The following is a 19,689-nucleotide window of genomic DNA, read 5'->3' as shown; positions in this document are numbered from 1 at the left end:
TGTTTGCTTATAAAACTTTGGGAAGATGGACCAGAAAAAATAAAAAAAACTATCCTAATAAGGTACCTGGGATAGCACTCATGATCTGCCGAGTTTGAATAGCAGTGCCTTAGCCTGGAGGCTTTCAGTTGTAACTTTGTCTTTTCAGGGAGCTTTCACAGAAACACTCTTCAGCAAGAGACCCTTCCTTGCCTTTGCCTGGGGAGGCTCAGCCAGGCTCAGAAAGTCTTCAGTGGCACAGGGGAACTTTAACCAAACCTAACAACGTGGAATCATATGAAATTTCATTTGCTCTTAGTAATTAAACTATGAAGACGTTTGCTGCAGTATTAGGAGAGCGGAGTCAGTGGATTGGTACAAAATGGGTAGATTAAAAAAGTACCCATTTTAATGGTTAGTCATTGGGGAAATGCAAATCAAAACCACAAGATAACACCTTGCATCTGCTACATTGTTTCATACAGGTGGAAGCGGAGGAACAAAACCCAGAAACTAACAGCACCTGTCAGTGTGCATTACTGGTGGGAAGGTAAAATGGTCCTGGCTGCTGCAGTGAACACGTGGTGTAGTCTCAAAGTTAAGCCCAGCATTTCTGCATCACCAAGCATTCTCACTCCTAAGTGCTTGCCCAGAAAGCATTGAAAGCAGGGGAGAAAATCGTCCTGATTAAAAGGAAAAGATTGAAATGACAGACAAGCAAGGGAGACTGTGGCATTTGCAGAAGACAGCATTAAGTATGTGCCTGGGTGCATGTGGCGGGTATAGATGGCTACTTACACAGCTCAAAATTTCTCTCATATATATTTCTTTTTTTTTCTCCCAGCCTCCTTCTTCCTCTTCCTCTTCCTCCTTCTCCCTCTCCTCCTCCCCCTCCTCCTCTTCTTTCAGTTGCTGGGGATGGAACTCAGGGCTCCATGCATTCCAGCCAAGAACTTTGTCATTATATCTCCAGCTCCAAGAATTATTATTATTATTATTATTATTATTATTATTTTGTTTCTTTCAAGACAGGGTTTCTCTGTGTAGCCCTGGCTGTCCTGGAACTCACTTTGTAGACCAGGCTGGCCTCGAACTCAGAAATTAGCCTGCCTCTGCCTCCCAAGTGCTGGGATTAAAGGCATGTGCCACCACGCCCGGCCCAAGAATTTTTTAAAAAGTTTATTTAGTGTGTGTGTAGGAGAGTGGGCACACAAGTGCCAGCCACACTGTGTATATAAAGGCCAGAGGATGACAGTGAGATTTAATTCTGTCATTCCATCCTGTAGGTCCTGGGGATTGAACTCTGGTGGTAAAGCTTGTCAGCAAGTGCCTTTTATCCACTAAGCCGGCTCTCTGGTCCATGAATATCTTGTTTTATTACGTTCATTTTATCTCCCAATCTACATTACAAAGTCTTTGAGCATAGACATGTATATATTTTTAATTGTATACATAAAAGTTTTTGTATTTAAAAAGTTCTGTGATGTCATTTTTGGGTCAACAAAAAGGTGTTTGAACACCTGTTGTTTTCATTTCTCTTGACCGCTCACTTTGAAGTGGAACTGCAGGGTAATACGGTAATTCTCCGTTTAACTTCAGAGGAAACACCAACCGTTTCCACAGCTGACTCCACAGCTGCTGTGCCATTTCACATTCCCACCAGCGAATGCACGAGGCTCCCAATGTCTCTATATCCTTGCCAACATTTGTTATTTTCCATTTTTTTTTCTTTTTTGATTACGACCAACCTGGTGAATATAAAGTGGTTTCTCAGTGTAGTTAAAATTTGCATTTCCCTAATGACTAACAACTTTCACATTTGCATAATGTTTTCCATTGCACCGCCTCTGGTTTCTACTTGTTCCACTGCATAGCTTACTTCACAGGCTAGTTAGATCAGCACCGATGGCCTTGATGTATCACAGTGCCTAGGAGATAGGAAATCCTGGACAAGGCTTAAGTAGAAGGAACAAAAGACATGGACCCAAGAAAGGGTCTTTGCTGAACTTCTCTTCTGTCCCTGGAGTAAGAGGTCCGATCTAACACTGCTCGGTTTTCAGAAGGTCTTGTGTGCCAGCTGCTCCCTCATCTTAGTGTTCTCTCAGTTCTCTGTTGCATTCAGCTCTGAAGTCTCAGCTGGAACAGATACACAGAGGTAGAACAAGGCGTTCTTGCTTACACGTGGGCTACAGAATCACCTGCCCTGGCCTTCTTGCTTGAGAATGAGCCGTATACTATACTATACTATACTATACTATACTATACTATACTATACTATACTATACTATACTATACCATACACTATAGCCATGATGTGACTAATACTCTGTCCCTTGGCGTTTGATACCCTTGTTGATAAAACAACTAATAACCCCGAGTATACATCCCTGAGAGATTACGCTCCAGGGAAACATTTCTCTTGCTCTATGTCTTTATTTAAATACATTAAAATAGTTAATATCTTGGCCTATCTTGTAATTGTTTTGAAGTAAGTATACATTAAAAATATGGGGGGGGGGTGGCAAGAGGACTTCATGGTTAAGAGCACTGGCTGCTCTTCCAGAGGACTGGAGTTTGATTCCTAGCACCTACATTGTGACTCACAACCTTGTATAACTCCAGTCCCACAGGATCTAGTGCCCTCCTATGGCCTCTGCAGGGACTGCACACATGCGGTGCACAAGCATACATACACATGAAACACCTATACATATAAAATAAAAATAAAGGAAAATTAATTTTAAAAATATGTACCATCTTGCAAATTCCCATACCACCCTTGCAGGGTGGATAGGGTGGGGCACTAATTTTTGCTTCCAAGTTTGGAGTGTGTACATGCCAAAGCAAGTGTGCCCTCTGTCTTCAGAAAAGTTAACCATGTCTGACCCTCCTAAAGGTTCGTGGGTTGTGTTGCTGTGAACTACAGACAGGTGTGGCTTTGGTCCAGGGAAGAACTGAGTTGTCCAAGTGCTCAGTTGAGACACAGGAAAGCTTGTTATAGCCGCCCCTGTCTTAGTTAGGGTTTTACTGCTGTGACCAGACACCACGACCAAGGCAACTCTCATAAGGACAGCATTTAATTGGGGCTGGCTTACAGGTTCAGAGGTTCAGTCCATTATCATCAAGGTGGGAGCATGGCAGCATTCTGGCAGGTATGGTGCAGAAGTTGCTGAGAGTTCTACATCTTCATCTGAAGGCTGCTAGCAGACTATTGACTTCCAGGCAGCTAGGATGAGGGTTTTAAAACCCACACCCACAGTGACACACCTACTCCTACAAGGCCATACCTTCTAATAGTGCCACTCCCTGGGTCGAGCATATACAAACCATCATATCCCTTCAGTTAGAAAGAAGGCAATGGTACTCTTTCTTGTGTGGCTTGGTATTGAATATCAACTTTCTATTCTTGGTTTTTTTTTTTTTTTTTTTATTTATTGACTTTATATCCAGAAAGCAGCTTCTCTCTCTCCTCTCTCCCTAGTCCCTCCCTCTAAGCATCCACTCTAAGCATCCACCTCTCCTTCCCTTCTCCTCAGAAAAGGGGAGACCTCTGATGGATATCAATTAGCATATCAAGTTGCTGTAAGATTAGGCCTATCTTCTTCTCTTGAGACTAGACAAGGCAACCCAGTTAGGAGAAAGGGATCCAAAGGCATCAGTGCAGTCGGAGACTACATTGCTCCTACTTTAGGAGTCCCACATGTAGACCCAGCTGCACATCTGCTATTTATGTTTTCAAAGCTTTCTTTCCATGAAATGGTCAGCTCTTTTTGGAAGAACAGAATACTAAGCCAGGGGTGGTGGGTGTACCCCTTAATCTCAGAGTTTAGGAGGTAGAGGCAGGAGTCTCTCTGGGTTTGAGGCCAGCCTGGAGTACACAGTGAGTTCCAGGACAGGCAGGGCTACAGTGTCTCAAAAACCAAACCCAAAACCAAAATAAAAGAATACTAATGATTTTAGCAACCAAGAGTCACAGTCAAGGATTGTAGCCTCAACTTTACTCATTTGGCTTCCCCATCATCTTTGCTTACAAATATTTGTCTTCCTTCTCACCTAGGTAGGAATGAAGCGAGATCCATGCAGAAAGCTTGAGCTACGTCTGTTAGGGTCAGGAGTTACGGGTATGGGTGTTCATCTGAGTGAGAATTTTGGTTCCTTTAAAAATATAAATGTTAAAAAAAATTAATCCCAGCACTTAGGAGGCAGAGGCAGGCAGATTTCTGAGTACAAGACCAGCCTGGTCTACAAAGTGAGTTCCAGGACAGCCAGGGCTACACAGAGAAAAAAAATGTTATAGGAATATAGTTTTGTTTTAATCCCAGGTGTGGGACATGGGGCTGCTTTAGAATGTCCACAGCAGCAGACTATGATTTGCCTCATGCTCTGGCAGGGGTGTGATTTTGCCAGCTGCAGATAAAAATGCTAGAGCCCCAAGAGGGGTGCAGCAGCGACTGCTCCTCCTGCTGTTGGCTGTGGGTTGCCATTTGCTTGTTGGAGCTATCCTGACAAGATCAAACTTGCCCCAAGGAACTCAACACCCCTAATCAGCAGGAAGTAATCTAGCATGTCTTTCTCTTCTATCTAGTGTTGTGGGGTTGGAAGGGATTGGGTCGGAGAAGGGAAGGATGGGAAAGGAAGAGGAATCCATAAAGCAGCCAAATAGTCCAGTCACATTCTTCTGCTGGGTCTCTCTCAGGGTGAATTCGGGGTTTGGTAGATGGGTAGGGTTTGAGTTGGAGGAATGCCTCAGATTTTTTTGTCCATCCTGTGCAGAGTCTAATCCTAGCCATGGTACCTAAAGCTTGAGCCACCCCTTCAAGTGCTTTCAAGGACATTGGACTAGTATTTGTGTTCTCTCAGGGTAGGAGTGAGAACCTTTTCCCCTTGACTTAGTTAGGGTTTTATTGCTGTGAACAGACACCATGACCAAGGCGACTCTTATAAGGACAACATTTAATTGGGGCTGGCTTACAGGTTCAGAGGTTCAGTCCATTATCATCAAGGCGGGAACATGGCAGTGTCCAGGCAGGCAAGGAGCAGGTGGAGCTGAGAGTTCTACACCTTCATCTGAAGGCTGGTAGCAGAATACTGGCTTCCAGGCAGCTAGGATGAGGGTCTTAAAGCCCACACCCACAGTGACACACCTACTCCAACAAGGCTACACCTACTCCAACAGGGTCACACCTTCTAATAGTGCCACACCCTGGGTTGGGCATATACACACCATCACACCCCTCAAGGGTCTTTCTTCCCATTGGGGGTTTCAGAAATCTTATCCCTTCTAAAGCTAGAAAAGGAAGTGAGATGGAAGGGGACAAATTCCCTGCCCTTCCTCCCTCCAGGCACTCTGTGCTCATTAGAGGTGTGATTATCCCCCCCCCCCAGAGGGAATACAGTTGAACCTAGAGAGTGGGAGCAGGGGCAGATGTGCTGGCAGACACAGGGAGAGGTGTGAATAGGGAGAGGTGTGAATAGGGAGAGGTGTGAATAGGGAGAGGTCAACCCAGGGAACAGAGCTGGAGCAAGGAACTAATTCCAAATGGGGAGGAATCTTTGTTGTCTCCCTTTCCCCAGGGGTCACAAGGAATAAGCCAAATCCCACAGTATTTTGGGGAGTCAGGACATGGGAATTGGGACCTCCTTTTAGTTTTAGAGCTGTTCCTTAACGTTCTGTCACCTTGGGCTTTTGGGAGTCTGTTTTCTCTTCAGAACTAGCAGCATAGACTTTGAATTCAGATAGATCTGTCCTTAACACCTGCATGGCCTTGTGTAGCCTTGGAATTTTTAAACCTGGAACTTCATTTTTATAAAATGGAGCAATAGCACATTCAAACTTTGTTACTCTGTTTTCTGTTTTTGAGAACACAATACCACAAACCTGGTTGAGCTATAAAGAAAGGTGGTTTACTTTGGCTCACAGCTCTGGAGCATTAAAATCACGTGGGGAACATTGGTTTGCCCCCTGACGGCTGGGTCTCCTTGTGCAAGAGGTGGTATAGGACCATGGCAAGACACAGGGAATACATGTATGAACCTGTCTGTCTTCTGCTCTCTTTTTCCCTTAATTTAGTGAAGTACTGTGATATTTTGACACATGTATTCATGGCACATTGTCTAAATCAGGTTAAATGTGTCTATTTTCTCAAACTCTCTCCTTAAAAAGCCATTAATAAGTCAAGGATGGAGCTCAGCCCCATGCCTTGTCTAATCCTAATAACCCTACCAAGGCAAGCCTCAGATGGCTATGTTCCCTCCCTGTGAATACTTTCCTCATATGATTATGTTTACAACATAACAAATGTGGGGTACACACTCATGCCACAGTAGTCATGAGAATTAAAGAAGAAATCAGGAGGGAGTAGGTGATGCAGGATGGGGAGTAGGTGGTGCAGGATGGGGAGTAGGTGATGCAGGATCAGAGAATACTGATGAGGCTGGGAGCAAGGTAATGAAGGTTTGAACAACTGTTTCCAGAATAGAGCCCATCTCTGTAGGAAGGAGTAATGATAGCATGTTCACAGGGCTGAGATAAGGCATCTATAAGACTATCTCGTAGGGCTCTGCACAAAAGTGAAGGACTATTTTTGTTCTTAAGCTTGCCTTCCAACAAAGGCTGAATAAGTACTGAATTGGCCAAAAAGGGAGAGTGGGGGAAGGAATGTGAATCTTAGCAGGAGTAGCTAAAAAGCTTGCATAATCCTCACACTGTTTCTAAACGTTATCCATTAAGCCAGAGCTTCAAGGAACAGTTCACATCCTGGGAGGAAGTGAGGGAGAATGGGGATCTCTGAGGAGGGGCAAGCAAACCTAGAACTATCGAACCCCTGGGAGACACAGAAGGTCCTAGTCTGGAGAGGGGAGGAGCCTTCCAAGCTCCATTTCTGTGTCTCCCTTTGTGACTCCCACTCCCTTGTGAGCCACAGAGCACAGATGCTGGCCTTGAGCCAAGAAAGGCTGCTTCCCAGTGCCCCCCACCTGGCAGCTACTGGGCACATTCAAACAGCCTAGGGTTGAAGTCCAGAGAGAAGACGGGAGCCCTGCTATGCTTTAGTGGGAGCTACCCCCCCCCCCTTGCTTCTCTTGCTCTCCTTGTCCTCCACTTCCCCTTGGTCATTCTGAAATAGGACACACCAGGGCCAGGGCCAGGGCTAGGGCGCCACTGAGAAGCTGGATCTTGAGTGTTCCTCTCTTGGGAGCTCAGCCCATACACCTTGCCAGGGAAAGGCTTCTGTAGATTAGTGCTTCCCGGGGTGGGGCCGAACAGCAGGTGGCAGGAACAGGGTAGGGATCAGGGAACAAAATCCCAAGAGGCTAAGCCTCTGGAACCAGGAGTTCTGGGGTTCTCTCAAAGTCTCCATCTCAAGCTCACCTGTCAGAGACCAGCTGACATTTTTCACTACACAGACCCTTTTATCTGACTGTGATAATGGGAGCTTCTAAGTTTGAGTCTTAACTCCAGATGTGGAATGAACTGGAGATTGGAGGAAGGAAGCAGAGGCAGGAGAGAGAGAGGCCAAGGGGCAGCTCCCAAGTCGGAGAGAAGACAGGAGAAAGGAAATTCTAGAAGACAGTCCAGCCCAGGTACCTGAAGTCAATACTCCATCTAGTATTAAAACCTGCTTGAGGTTTTTTCCAAAATCTGTATTTGTTAAGATAGGCTGGGAATGTGGAATAGTTAATATTATCAGTGTGAGACAGACGAATAGGCAGGACACACCAGAAGGCAGTAGGTGTCACTCAGAGGAAGAACGCAGGTGTCAGGAAGATGACAGGCCAGATTTTGTTCATCTCCCTTTCTTCCTGGGACCTCAAACCCTGGTGAGTGGAGGAGGGAGTCAGGCAGGTGAACTCTGCATTACAGGACGGTTTCCACCAAACCCTTCATTAATACTAGCTCTCTCTCCCCTTAGGTTAGTCCTGGCCCAGTGCTGGGCACCCCTCACCCAGCTGGATCCTTGCCTCATTCATAGTTCATGCAGATGAGGAACTGGCTCTTTGTAGGTGTCGGCATTTTGGATGAACTCAAAGATGAACTTCACCTGGCTCTGGTAGTTCTGAATGGAAATTTTCTCATTGATTCCATGGATACTGAGGGAAGAAGCATTTGGGGGAGGAGATTTGTCAAATGTGACAGCAAAAGAGTTGTCACAGAGCACCCTCCCTGCCTCCCTCCCCTCTCCTCCATACAACTGATCTTTTGGCCTTCCATAGGGGCAAGGTGAGAAAAGTCACTGTCAGTTTACATGTGACCTGTGCTCATGTACAGGAGCGGGGGAATAACGACTAAAATTCTAGGGATTTATCCACTTCTCTGTTCTGAGGTCTGTTTCTCCTCTGGGAGAATTATCTTCCTAATTAATTCTTTTTTCCTTAGGATAGAATCTCCTGCTAGAGTTTTCTCTAAGGTTCTGCTCACCATGGGTAAAGGGAGGCAGAGAGGCAACATTTCAGGACAGCTCTCAAATCTCTACTTTACCAAGGAACCCTGTTATCGGACCTCATGCTCACCCACAAAGTACAAAGATGATAGGAAACAGAGCGATCACCCTCGGTTTTAACAAACAAACCCCCAAACATGAATACTATGCTGTTTGGTTTTTGAGACAGGGCCTCTCTTTGTAGTCCTGGGTCTTTGGGAGATTGCTACGTAGACCAAGCTGGCTTTGAAGTCACAGAGATCCTCCTGCCTCTGTCTCCCTTGCACTGGAATTAAAGGCACGGGCCACCGTGACTTGCTTGTGGAGTGCTCTTCTTAAGAACACATTCAAATACTTTCACTCTGTTTCAAGTGACCTGTGGTGTGGTGAAGAAATGGGGTCTGTTTTTATAGATTTCAGAAGGCTAAATCGAAATTATCTTCCCAAATTTCAAGGGTCAAAATTTGCTGAAGAAACCACAAAACGTGACAGTTAAAATTGGTGCTTGCATTTTGGGTTTCCACAGTGTTCCTTCCGAGAAGGCAAGTAACATGCCCACATTTGAATACAATATGTGTTTGATTATTAAAGAATGTTGGTGGGTCTCCTTATTTTATAGGTGGAGAAAGTGAGGTCCAGGTGTGAGAGATCTCCCAAAGTGAGAAATACTACGTAAGGGTCTCTTTCTCCTTCTCTTTCTAGACATGGCTGGTTTTGTGTGTCAACTTGACACAAGCTAGAGTTACCACAGAGAAAGGAGCCTCCCTTGAGGAAATGCCTCCATGAGATCCAGCTGTAAGGCATTCTCTCAGTGATCAAGGATGGGAGGGCCCATTGTGGGTGGTGCCATCCTTGGGCTGGTAGTCTTGGTTCTATAAGAAGGCAAGCTGAGCAAACCAGGGGAAGCAAGCCAGTCTGTAACATCTCCCCATGGCCTCTGCATCAGCTCCTGCTTCCTGACCTGCCTGAGTTCCAGTCCTGACTTTCTTTGGTAATGAACAGCAATGTGGAAGTGTAAGCTGAATAAACTCTTTCCTCCCCAACTTGCTTCTTGGACATGATGTTTGTGCAGGAATAGAAACCTGGACTAAGACAGTTTTGCTACATAGCTCAGGCTAGATTTAAATTTGATAATCCATGGGGCTGGAGAGATGGCTCAGCAATTAAGAGCACTGTCTGCTCTTCCAAAGGACCTGGGTTTGAATCCTGGTTGGCTCACAACCATCTGTTCTTGGGTGCCCTCTTCTGGTCTCTAAAGGCAATGCATACAAATGGTGTACAGCTATACATGCAAGCAAAACACTCATATATAAAATAAGAATAAATAAATATATTTTTAAGTGACCACCCCTGTGTCTCAGTCTCTTTTTTTTATTATTATTTTCTTTATTTACATTTCAAATGCTATCCCGAAAGTTTCCCATACCCCTCCCCCCACCTCTGTTCCCCTACCCACCCACTCCCACTACTTGGCCCAGGCNTTGCCTTGTGCTAGGTCATATAGAGTTTGGAAGACCAAGGAGCCTCTAATCCCACTGATGGCCGATTAGGTCATCTTCTGCTACACATGCAGCCAGAAACACAAACCCCGGGGGTACTGGTTAGTTCCTGTTGTTGTTCCACCTACAGGGTTGCAGCCCCCTTCAGGTACTTGGGTACTTTCTCTAGTTCCTCCATTGGGGACCCTGTGTTCCATCCAGTAGCTGGCTGTGAGCATCCATTTCGGTGTTGACCAGGCACTGGCATAGCCTCACAAGAGGCCGCAATATCAGGGTCCCTTCAGCAGTATCTTGCTGGCATGAGCATTAGTATCTAGGTTTGGTGGCTGATGATGGGATGGACTCCCGAATGGGGTACTCTCTGGATAGTCCATCCTTTCATCTTAGCTCTAAATTTTGTCTCTGTACCTATAACCTTTCATGAGAGTTATGTTCCTTATTCTAAGGAGGAATGAAGTATCCACAAATGGTCATCCTTCTTGATTTTCTTCTGTTTTCAATAATGTGTCTTGGATATTCCAAGTTTCTGGGCTAATATCCGCTTATCAGTGAGTACATATCTAGTGACTTCTTTTGTGATTGGGTTACCTCACTAAGGATGATATCCTCCAAATACATNCATTTGCCCAAGAATTTCATAAATTCATTGTTTTTAATGGCTGAGTAGTACTCCATTGTGTAAATGTACCACAGTTTCTGTATCCATTCCTCTATTGAGGGACATCTGGGTTCTTTCCAATGTGTCTCAGTCTCTTAAGTGCTACGATTATAGGCCACGACACCCAGCTTTACCTAAAGATCTTATTTTCAACAAGTTCTTATCAATCATCTGATCTCCATCTTTTAAAAGAGGAGGGGGTGTTAAAAGAGGAGTGCATGGGGGGGGTTACCCCCATAATTCCTGGAGCAATGATGCCAATCCAGTTTCTATAATCCCTCTAATTTGTCAAAATCTGCCTTTCCTCTATTCTGTAAGTCATGGAAACTGGAAGGGACAGATCAAATACATCTCCTCTCTGCTTTGCTTTGTAACCACGGTCCACTCACCTACTGAAGTCCTGGGGGCTCAGGGGAAGGGGGTTGAACCGGTACATGCCATTGGTGATGTTGGCATAGTGTCGGGTGTCCGTATTGGCAATACAAATACCTAGAGAGGGAAGAGGAAGAGGAAATGGACTTTATGTGAGCATCACAGTCAATGAAGTAAGGGAAGCTGGGTGACTGACTGGGAGCCAGTTAGGACCGTGGACCACTGGAGAGCCATGCCTGAGACGTCTTAAGAGCATCTGCCTAGCTGCACTCTTTATTTTATTTTATTTTATTTTTTTTTATTTTTTTATTTTTTTATTTTTTATTTTTGGAGACAGGGTTTCTCTGTGTCCTGGAACTCCCTCTGTAGACTAAGCTGGCCTTGAGTTTAAAGATCCTCCTGCTTCTGCCTCCTGAGTGCTGGGATTAAAGGCGTGCACCACCACTGCCCAGTACCTAGAATATTTATATTCTAAGCCGCCCATTTTCAAATCCTTACAAAAGCTTGGACTTTTAACCAGGAACATGGAATTCCCCGGAAGCCCTGTGAGATGGCCCTGAGTGGTTCAAAGCTAAGTTGTTCTTATATCATGAAGCCCAGGAAAGCCAGTGCTTTCTTTTTATCCCCACCGTCAAGGCCATTTGCTGTATGAGAAATCAAGACGCTAGAGAGACCACTTGGCCTTTGTTACATATCACTTAGGACAGAAGAAGTGAACAGAGTGGGGCATTCTACTAAGATAAAACACAATCCCACCTCGTGGAGCAGAAGGTTCTGCTGTTCTGATCTTCTGAGAGATGACTCTGTCCCGAAGGCAAAGCTCAGTGGGGAAGTCATAGGAAAGTCCTAGTCTCCTACTATCCCAAAGGTGGATAGGTTAGTTGGCTGGGCTGGGATTTGCCTTGGATAGACATGACCTTTGGGAAGGGCATTCCCAGAATCATCGAAAGTGCTGTGAGATGACTCAAGATGGTATTCTGTGCTTTGTTCGATTTCCCTCCTCTGCTTATTTCAAATGGGTACCTGGGTCTAATTCTCTGCTTTGTGGGTTTCTTCCTATTGATTTTCTCTACCCCAGTTGCAGTCTGATCCTGCTAATGGGATTATAGCCAGTGAAGTGGAAGGGGTGAAGGGAACCTTTGAGGACGAGACACGAGGACCGTGAGATTCAAGATCCAACCAAAATCTGCCTTTTGGAAAGATCCTCCCAGAGGATTTTTGGCGCCGTGATGACTGACTGATTTCCAAAACTCTGGTTCTGATTTGTGGACATAAGTGAATGTGAAACCCTGTGTCCAATTCCTTCCCTGTAGGTTTACTTGTGGTTTTCTGTGAACATCTCCAGACTCTGGATCTCATGGCAGGTGTTCTAAATTTTATGAAGTTCCTTAGGAGAAGCACTGCCAGATTTGGACAGTATGCTAGAAGATGGGGAAGTGCACAGGGACCTGCAGGCATTAGACCGAAGTGGAGCAGGGTTGATACGAATATCATGGGCTCAGAGATTTTCTAGCATTCTGAGTCCTGCTGCTGAGTGGTTTGTTATTCTAGGATGGTGGTGAGGTAACTCCTCCAGGAGAGATATATTCTAAGCCAGTTCCCTCTTGATGTCAGAGAGGCATAGATCATTGCGGGCCTAGGTTAAGCAAGTACCCACATTCAACTGAGCTAATTTATTGTTTTTGCTTCTTTCCTGTTTGAGTTTTTGCTTCCACCCAAGGGGAAAATTCATTTCCAGGGACAGAAGCATCCAGCTGTTTCCAGGATGAATAGCTGTGTTGGGGATAGGGGAAGGGGCATCAGATAGGAAGCTACCACCGCCCACCAGCCACAGCTGAAGTCATTACCGGGGACAACGATGTTGACTTCCGGGAAGACAGATCGTATGGTCTCTTGAAGCAGCTGGTAGCCCATGGCCTGGTCATCAGAGGGGCTGGTGGGCAGGGGTTCAAAGGATCTCAACACATGCAACTGGACTCTGTCATCAGCCACGGTGTTCTTGACAAATTCTAGGACCTTCAGTGTAGGAACAAAGAGGGTAGAGTTCTCATTGATCTGCCATCTCAGCACCAAATTCCTATCTTTTGTTTCAGCAAGGTAACACTCAGGAATTTAGAGAAAAAAGCTGACTGTTGTTTAGAGTAGAACCCCAACCTTTCCTGCCTGGCTGTGGGTGACTGAGAGCCAGTGCTTCTTAGAAAGCATTGCAGAATTCAGTTAAGTGTTTGAGGGAATTGTCTTACAGCTATGAGTCAGATGAGAAACTGAGTAGTCTGGCAATCATTGCTTCCCTGGGGTTGTGAGCCATGGCTATGGTAAAGTATAAGAGATGGCCGGATGGGAATCTCGGTCACTTCAAGGGGTGAGTCTGTTCCCACCTGAGAGTCTTGAAGGGGTCACCACAGAGCCACACCACATGGTTTCCCCCCTCTCTTGAGCTGCGGTGGTCTATTTGTAATCAAATACAGTGAGCCAGAAAGCTGAGCTCAGCACATACCCACAATCAATGTGGGGCTGGAGTTGAAGATTTCCCCCTTTGCCTCTTTTTTCATGAGGAAATTCCCAGAAAATTGAGCCTGAGGTGACTAGGGGGGAAGCCAATGAAATCCCTGGTCCCAGGAGAGTACAGCTCAGTCCCCGAGGCTCAGGTCACAAGAGGAAATGGACCAGGAGGCTTCCAGTGCTCCCCAGTCCAGTCAGACACACAACAAAAAGCTCCGTAGCAACCATGGGACCAGTGGTTGGATTGAAGCTGCTTCTCTCCGTGCCTCACAGCTGGAGACCCTAGAAGTGTGGTAGAGACTGCATCTAGAGAGAGCAGTCTCTAGCTCAGAACCCCACCAGAATCAATGCAAATGGCCTGCGGGGAGTCGGGGAGGGTTATAAGAACTCATTTTCATTCAGATCAATTTTACCCCGCCACCAGTATCCCCAGTGCCCCCAATGCCAAATTCACTGTGCGTATGGCTCAATGACAGAAATGCTTGTCTAGCATGAACAAAGCCCTAGGTTCAAGTCCCGGTATCTTAAAAAAATACACCCATTCCCCCCCATACATTCTTTACACATGTTTTTAATCCAGGAAAAGGCTCCCAAGTCATCCCCTATGCAGTAGATAGGGGTTGTGCCTGCTTTCCTTGCTTCAGGTCACTCTAGAGCTGTGAAGAAGATAGGAAGATTGGTTCTCTTTCGTAAGATCCCAAGCCAGGACAGGTGAAAAGTAATAAATGTCGGATACTTAAGCTGTAAAAGACAAGAACCAGCAGAAATAATAACTAACAGGCATTGTGTCACTAAGCGCCTTGCCTGTGGTATACAGTTAGAAGTGCGGGGCTTGGTGTCTGTCTATCAGATGCTCTACTGCATCCCGAGCACAGCCAGAACAGGAGGCAGAGGTCAGGAGGGCATTCTCCGTAGGTGCACCGTCTGCTGCTGAACTGAGCTGAAGAGAGGGTATGGAGCTGGTAGAGAAGAGGCGAGAGATATTCCTAGGGTGGAAAAGGATGGGGAGGAGGCGAGAGATATTCCTAGGGTGGAAACAGATAGGGACGAAGCATGACAAAGCATGCTTTGTATACTTAGTCTCAGCGGTGTGACTTTGGGCACGGTCCCGACTCTCCGGACCTTTGCTTGCTCAACAGTTACCAAGAGCTAAGATTCTTCTCCATGTTCACGTTCTACTCCGTACAGTATGAGGAAAGGGAATGGGGTTAGGTGTTACAGGAAGCCATTCCTCAAAATCATCACAAAGAAGGTAGTTACAGTCGGGTGGCTAAACAGTGGAATGGTATACACTGATGACTCCTTGTCACGGGTTTTCCAGTAGCCTACACAGCTGGATGGAAGCTGGCCTCACAACCATGAAGACTTGACCAAATCTTAAATGGCCAACATTCTTGCCTTCAACAAAGCCAGCATTCTTGAGATAGAAACATAACTCTACTCATAGGTGGACACCACAGACCGTGGGAATGTGTCAGGACTGTAGAAAGGGTGACCTTGGAGATCTCTCTCCCCACTGATGGTCCCTCCTTTAGTCCCATTATTGTGCCTCTAATTACTGCTAAAGGGGTTGTGTCTGTTACAGTTATTATAGCTCAAAGCAGCCTCTAATCTACCATCTTGTACTAGCCTTCTGAGGGCAGGAATAAAGGCAGGTCCTGGCCGGGTGTGGGTGAGCATATCTTTGATTCCAGCAGAGGCTGAAGGACCTGTGAGTTCCAGGCCAGTGGGAACAATATGGTGAAACCTTGTCTTGATCAGGAATGTAAAGTGAATTAATTAATTAATTAATTAATGGGGTAGGGGAGGGGAAGCATATCAATATGCTCAAGCTAACACACCACTGCCATAGCATTTAACTCTGCTTATGTCCCCTCTGCCACTGCACAATCACGTGGTGATATGGCAGCTGGTTACCTTATACCACTTATGTTAGCTTATTCATTCATTTGATTCCTTGCTTGCTGCTGTCTCTTCTCACTGGACCACAGGTACCTTTAGAATGGGAATCTCATCTTTCTTGTTCACTATCCCAAGTACTTAGAAGAATGTCTAGCAGGGTCCAGGGGTACAGGCCTGTAATTCTATCTACTTTGGAGGCTAAGATAGGAGGATGAAAAGTTCAAGGCCAGCTTGGGCAACTTAGCAAGGCCCTGTTTCAAAATAACAAAGTGGGAAAAAGTGGGGAGAGTCTGGGGATATAATGGGGGGGGGGGCCTCGCCTAGCATGTGTGTGGCCCTAGCCACCTACCTCTAGATTGTGAGCAAGAGTAGGTGGAAGAAGAGAACTGTGGAGCCCACTGGATCCAGCATGACATTCTGAGCATGTGGCCCCGGACAACAGAGAGAAGTGACCAGGACAAATGGGTCCTCTGAGCTTTCTAATGGATGGAGACTTTCCATCTCTCACTGGAGCACGTGGCCAGGGTGAGTCCAGGGGATTCCAGAGGTGTCATTAGACAGACGGTTAGGAGAGGAAAGTGCCAGGACCAGTGAGATGAAAGCTCGATCTGGTGGAAAACAGCCTTTGGAAAAGGATAGAGTTAAAATGGGGTGGAAAAAAACAAAAAACGGTGGAAAACTCAGCTGTGGACATGCAGCGATTTCCTGGTCCTATGAGCCTCCCAGGCGAGGACAAACCTCCCAGGAGAGGACAAGGCTGACACCTGACGGAAAGCAGCTGATCCCAGGGTTCCCTCTGAGCTCAGTTCTCTTCCCCGGGGCCAGGCAGGCTGCTCCCCCACTCCTGAGTCTGAGGAGTGCACCTTCCTCCCCCAACACAGGGACGGATGAATCTTATACGGGAGGAAGAACTCTTAAAAGCCATCAGGTAGAAATCTAGGTGTGTCTGACCCTTGAGGTTGTGGATCAGAGTTGCTACTGAATTCTTGAATGTATTAGCCATCTGCCAGGTGTTGGCTTGCCCATCCTTTTCATTTTGTTGTTATTGTCATTTTGAGTGTGTGTGTGTGTGCCTGCACGTGTACACATGTGTAATGTACAGATCAGAGGTTGATGATACAGGGTGTCTTTCTCTATTCTCTGCCTTTTCATTTTATTTTTGACACAAGATCTCACTGTGCAGTCTTGTCTTGTGTGGCAGTTTGAATAAGAACAGCCCCCATAGGTTCATATATTCGAATGCTTAGTTATCAGGGAGTGGTACTACTTAGAAGGATTAGAAGTATGTCACTGGGGATGAGCTTTGAAGTTTCAAAAGCCCAAGGTAGGCCCATTATCTCTCTCTTCCTGGTGACCGGATCCAGATGTAGAACTCTCAGCTCTGTCTCTCCAGCACCGTGTCTGCCTGGATGCTGCCATGCTTCCTGCTATGATGATAGTGGACTAACCCTCTGAACTATAAGCAAGTACTTTCTCTTATAAGAGTTGCTGTGGCGTGGTGTCTCTTCACAGCAGTAGAACACTGACTAAGATAGCTGGCTTGGAACTTGCTATATATGCTAGGCTGGCCTTGAACTCAGGGTTTTACCTGCCTTTGTCTCCCAAGCACTTGAGCTAAATGCAGCCTCCATCTCAGACTGGTCTGAGCTCACCGACACAGCTAGATTGACCAGTAGCCAGCAAGCCCCAAGGATCCTCTCATCTCTGCTCCCTAAGTGCTGGGTTACAGAGGTGCACTGCTTGCCTGACCTTTCTGTGGGTGTGCAATCCAAACTGAGGTCCTCATGCTTATATGACAAGCACTTCCTACTGAGCCATTTCCCCAGCTCCTGCTGCTCTTCGTTGATCTACTTGGTTTTGTTGCTGTGAATTTCATATGAGTACTAGATTTATATCATTCTACCCTCTAACTCCTCCTGTATACCCATATTCCTTCAAAAATTCATGGCCTCTTATTCTTTATTATTGTTTTATACACACGCATACGCGCACACCCCCCCCCACATCCTGCTGAGCTCATTTAGTGTTGTTCATATGTACTGTTGTTTTTGAGGCGAAGCCTCTAGCCCAGGCTGGTCTAGAACTCCACTTACTTTCCCATTTACCCTACTCTTTGACCTTAACACCTTATTCTTAGCAACATCTTAACGGTCCTTTAACATCAGCTTGAATTTCTATTAATAAGAAAAGACTGTGCGACCTTCGTCAAGGAGGCTTTGCAGTGGTCCTGTGGGAGTCTGTTTGCCCCTGATTAATACAGCAGCAGTAAAGAGGTGCAGAAGGAAGCACTGGAGCTGGGTTATTGGATACATACTCATAGGTATACCGATAAGCCACTCAGTTGCGCCATACCCCAGTTTTCCCTAGCTGAGTGAAGACAATATAGTTCCTACCTTACTGGGTGGTATGAGTGCACACATCTGTCTACCTAAGGGTGGTACCAAGTACATAGCAATCCCACAAGCCACTATACAGATTTGTATTTGTTTCCTAAACCAGATAACTCCCATCCTATGTAGTTGGTGCATAGGGACTTTTCAAACCCAAACCCAAAACCAAACCAAACCTTGGGTATTGAGGGTCCCACTTCTTGATGCTGGACTTGCCCTGTGGAGCATAAGTACATACCTCATGTACTGTCTGCGAAGGGTGAATTCGGAAGTTGATTGTAGCCTGAGCCAATGGAGGGATGACATTCACCTAGATAGAGAACCATGTTATCTCATCTAAACATCTTTCATAGCTGGCCCCTGTCCAGGAAACACCAACTATCACCAGGAGGAGCAGAGGTAGCTGCTCTGGTTTAATCTGGAGTCTGCCCTTGTCTTCTCCCAACCCTCCGCCTGCCATTACACTCACTTTCACAGTCTCTGCCTGAGGTGAGATCTTTGTACTTAACAGTCCTGCAGGGATCACAGGGCAATTCAGAGCAGGGCTGCTCTCCCTTCGACTACCCAGACGGCGCTGATCCATTGGGAGGTTTCTATGTGCCTGCCTCCAGTACACCCTGGCCATTTTCGTTAACATCAGTGTTTATTTGTGGTGGAAGACCCAGAGTCTCAAGGGTCTCTACCATAGTATACTGTGTTTAATCCCTGAAGGGAAAAATAGAGATGATTGTTTTGTGTGTCCAGTTACAAAATCTGTCCATTTTTTTTTTTTTTGTCTGAATCTACAACTAGTTGGAGAAGACAGGTTACAGGGCCATTTCCTCTATGTCTTGAGAGAGATTCCCTTTATCTTTCTGTGAACTACTAAAAAGCCAAAACCCACCAGGTACAGGAACACGCTGGGCCATTTACAAACTGGCAGTGTGGCTTTTGAGTACCTGCTGCCTCACTGCACCTCACTTTCCCACCTGGCACTGGGGTGATGCTAAACATAGCTCTAGTAGAGTCAGATGGAGTTCCCCCCAAACCCCATGGAGAGAAAAACCACAGGCCAAACGCAAGAGCACAGGACGAATATATTGGTGCATAGCTGGAGATACACGACTGTTTGGAAGAACATCTGGTAAGGACAGTCTGGGTCGGGTCAGGTGTGTTAATGTCAGAAGCTAACTTGGAGACATCATGCACTTGTTTCAAGCTTGGGACTGGGGGCATGGCACACGCCTTGATTCCCAGTACTCAGGAAGCAGAGGTGGGCAGGTATCTGTGGGTTTTAGGCCAACATGATCTACATTCTAAATTGTAGGCAAGTAAGGGCTACACAGTGAAACACTGTATACAAAACCAAACTTCAAACCCAGATCAAACTTGGGTTCCAGGTTAGTATAGTTTCTCCAGATCACATGGTACTTCTGGAAAACGATGGCCCCTGGAGCTGTGCTGGTGACACTGATGGCTATGAGTGGGTCTAAGTCTCTTCAAAGTCCAATTCGTACATTGGATAGGCTTGGTCCATTAACAAGAGATACTCACTACTAAACAATGCAACTGCAAATGGGCCAACTTACTGAAAACGAAATGCTGTCTTTATAGAATCACAGTTTACCAGACTAGTGATTCTTAATTCTAGGAAATACGACTCATATAGAAATTACATTTACTGAGGCAGATTTTGAGGAAAGATATCATAGGTTTTATAAGTGGCAAGCGAGTATCTCTTTGAACATATACCAGGGGAACATACATTAATCACCCATTGAATTAATTTGGTGGATAAATCTTTAAAAACAAAGAATTGTTTTTTAAAGGGTCTACTTGGCTGGTGATCTCACTCAGGGATAGAGCTCTCACTGGGTAGAAGGGTGTAGGCTTGGCTTCTAGCACTACCCCAAAAAATAAGTGAAGAGAGGGAGAGAGAGAGAGAGAGAGAGAGAGAGAGAGAGAGAGAGAGAGAGAGAGAGAGAGAGAGA

At 45.8% G+C, this 19,689-nt stretch overlaps 1 protein-coding gene across 1 annotated transcript in view; it reads right to left on the bottom strand.

Moving 5' to 3' along the window:
• Nucleotides 1-5,137: 5,137 nt before the first annotated feature.
• Pm20d1 (peptidase M20 domain containing 1) overlaps nt 5,138-19,689 on the bottom strand; it is a 23,009-nt gene continuing 8,457 nt past the window's right edge. The window contains exons 9-12 of the mRNA XM_029538689.1: nt 17,958-18,029; nt 12,773-12,941; nt 10,943-11,042; nt 5,138-8,067 (exon numbers count right to left, since the gene is read on the bottom strand). Coding sequence (XP_029394549.1) covers nt 7,944-8,067; nt 10,943-11,042; nt 12,773-12,941; nt 17,958-18,029 — 465 coding nt within the window. The 3' untranslated portion in view covers nt 5,138-7,943. The remainder of the gene's footprint in view (nt 8,068-10,942; nt 11,043-12,772; nt 12,942-17,957; nt 18,030-19,689) is intronic.

Source organism: Mus pahari, chromosome 5, assembly GCF_900095145.1.
Source record: "Mus pahari chromosome 5, PAHARI_EIJ_v1.1, whole genome shotgun sequence".
Lineage (NCBI taxonomy): Eukaryota > Metazoa > Chordata > Mammalia > Rodentia > Muridae > Mus > Mus pahari.
This window is presented reverse-complemented; position numbering and strand designations above follow the sequence as displayed.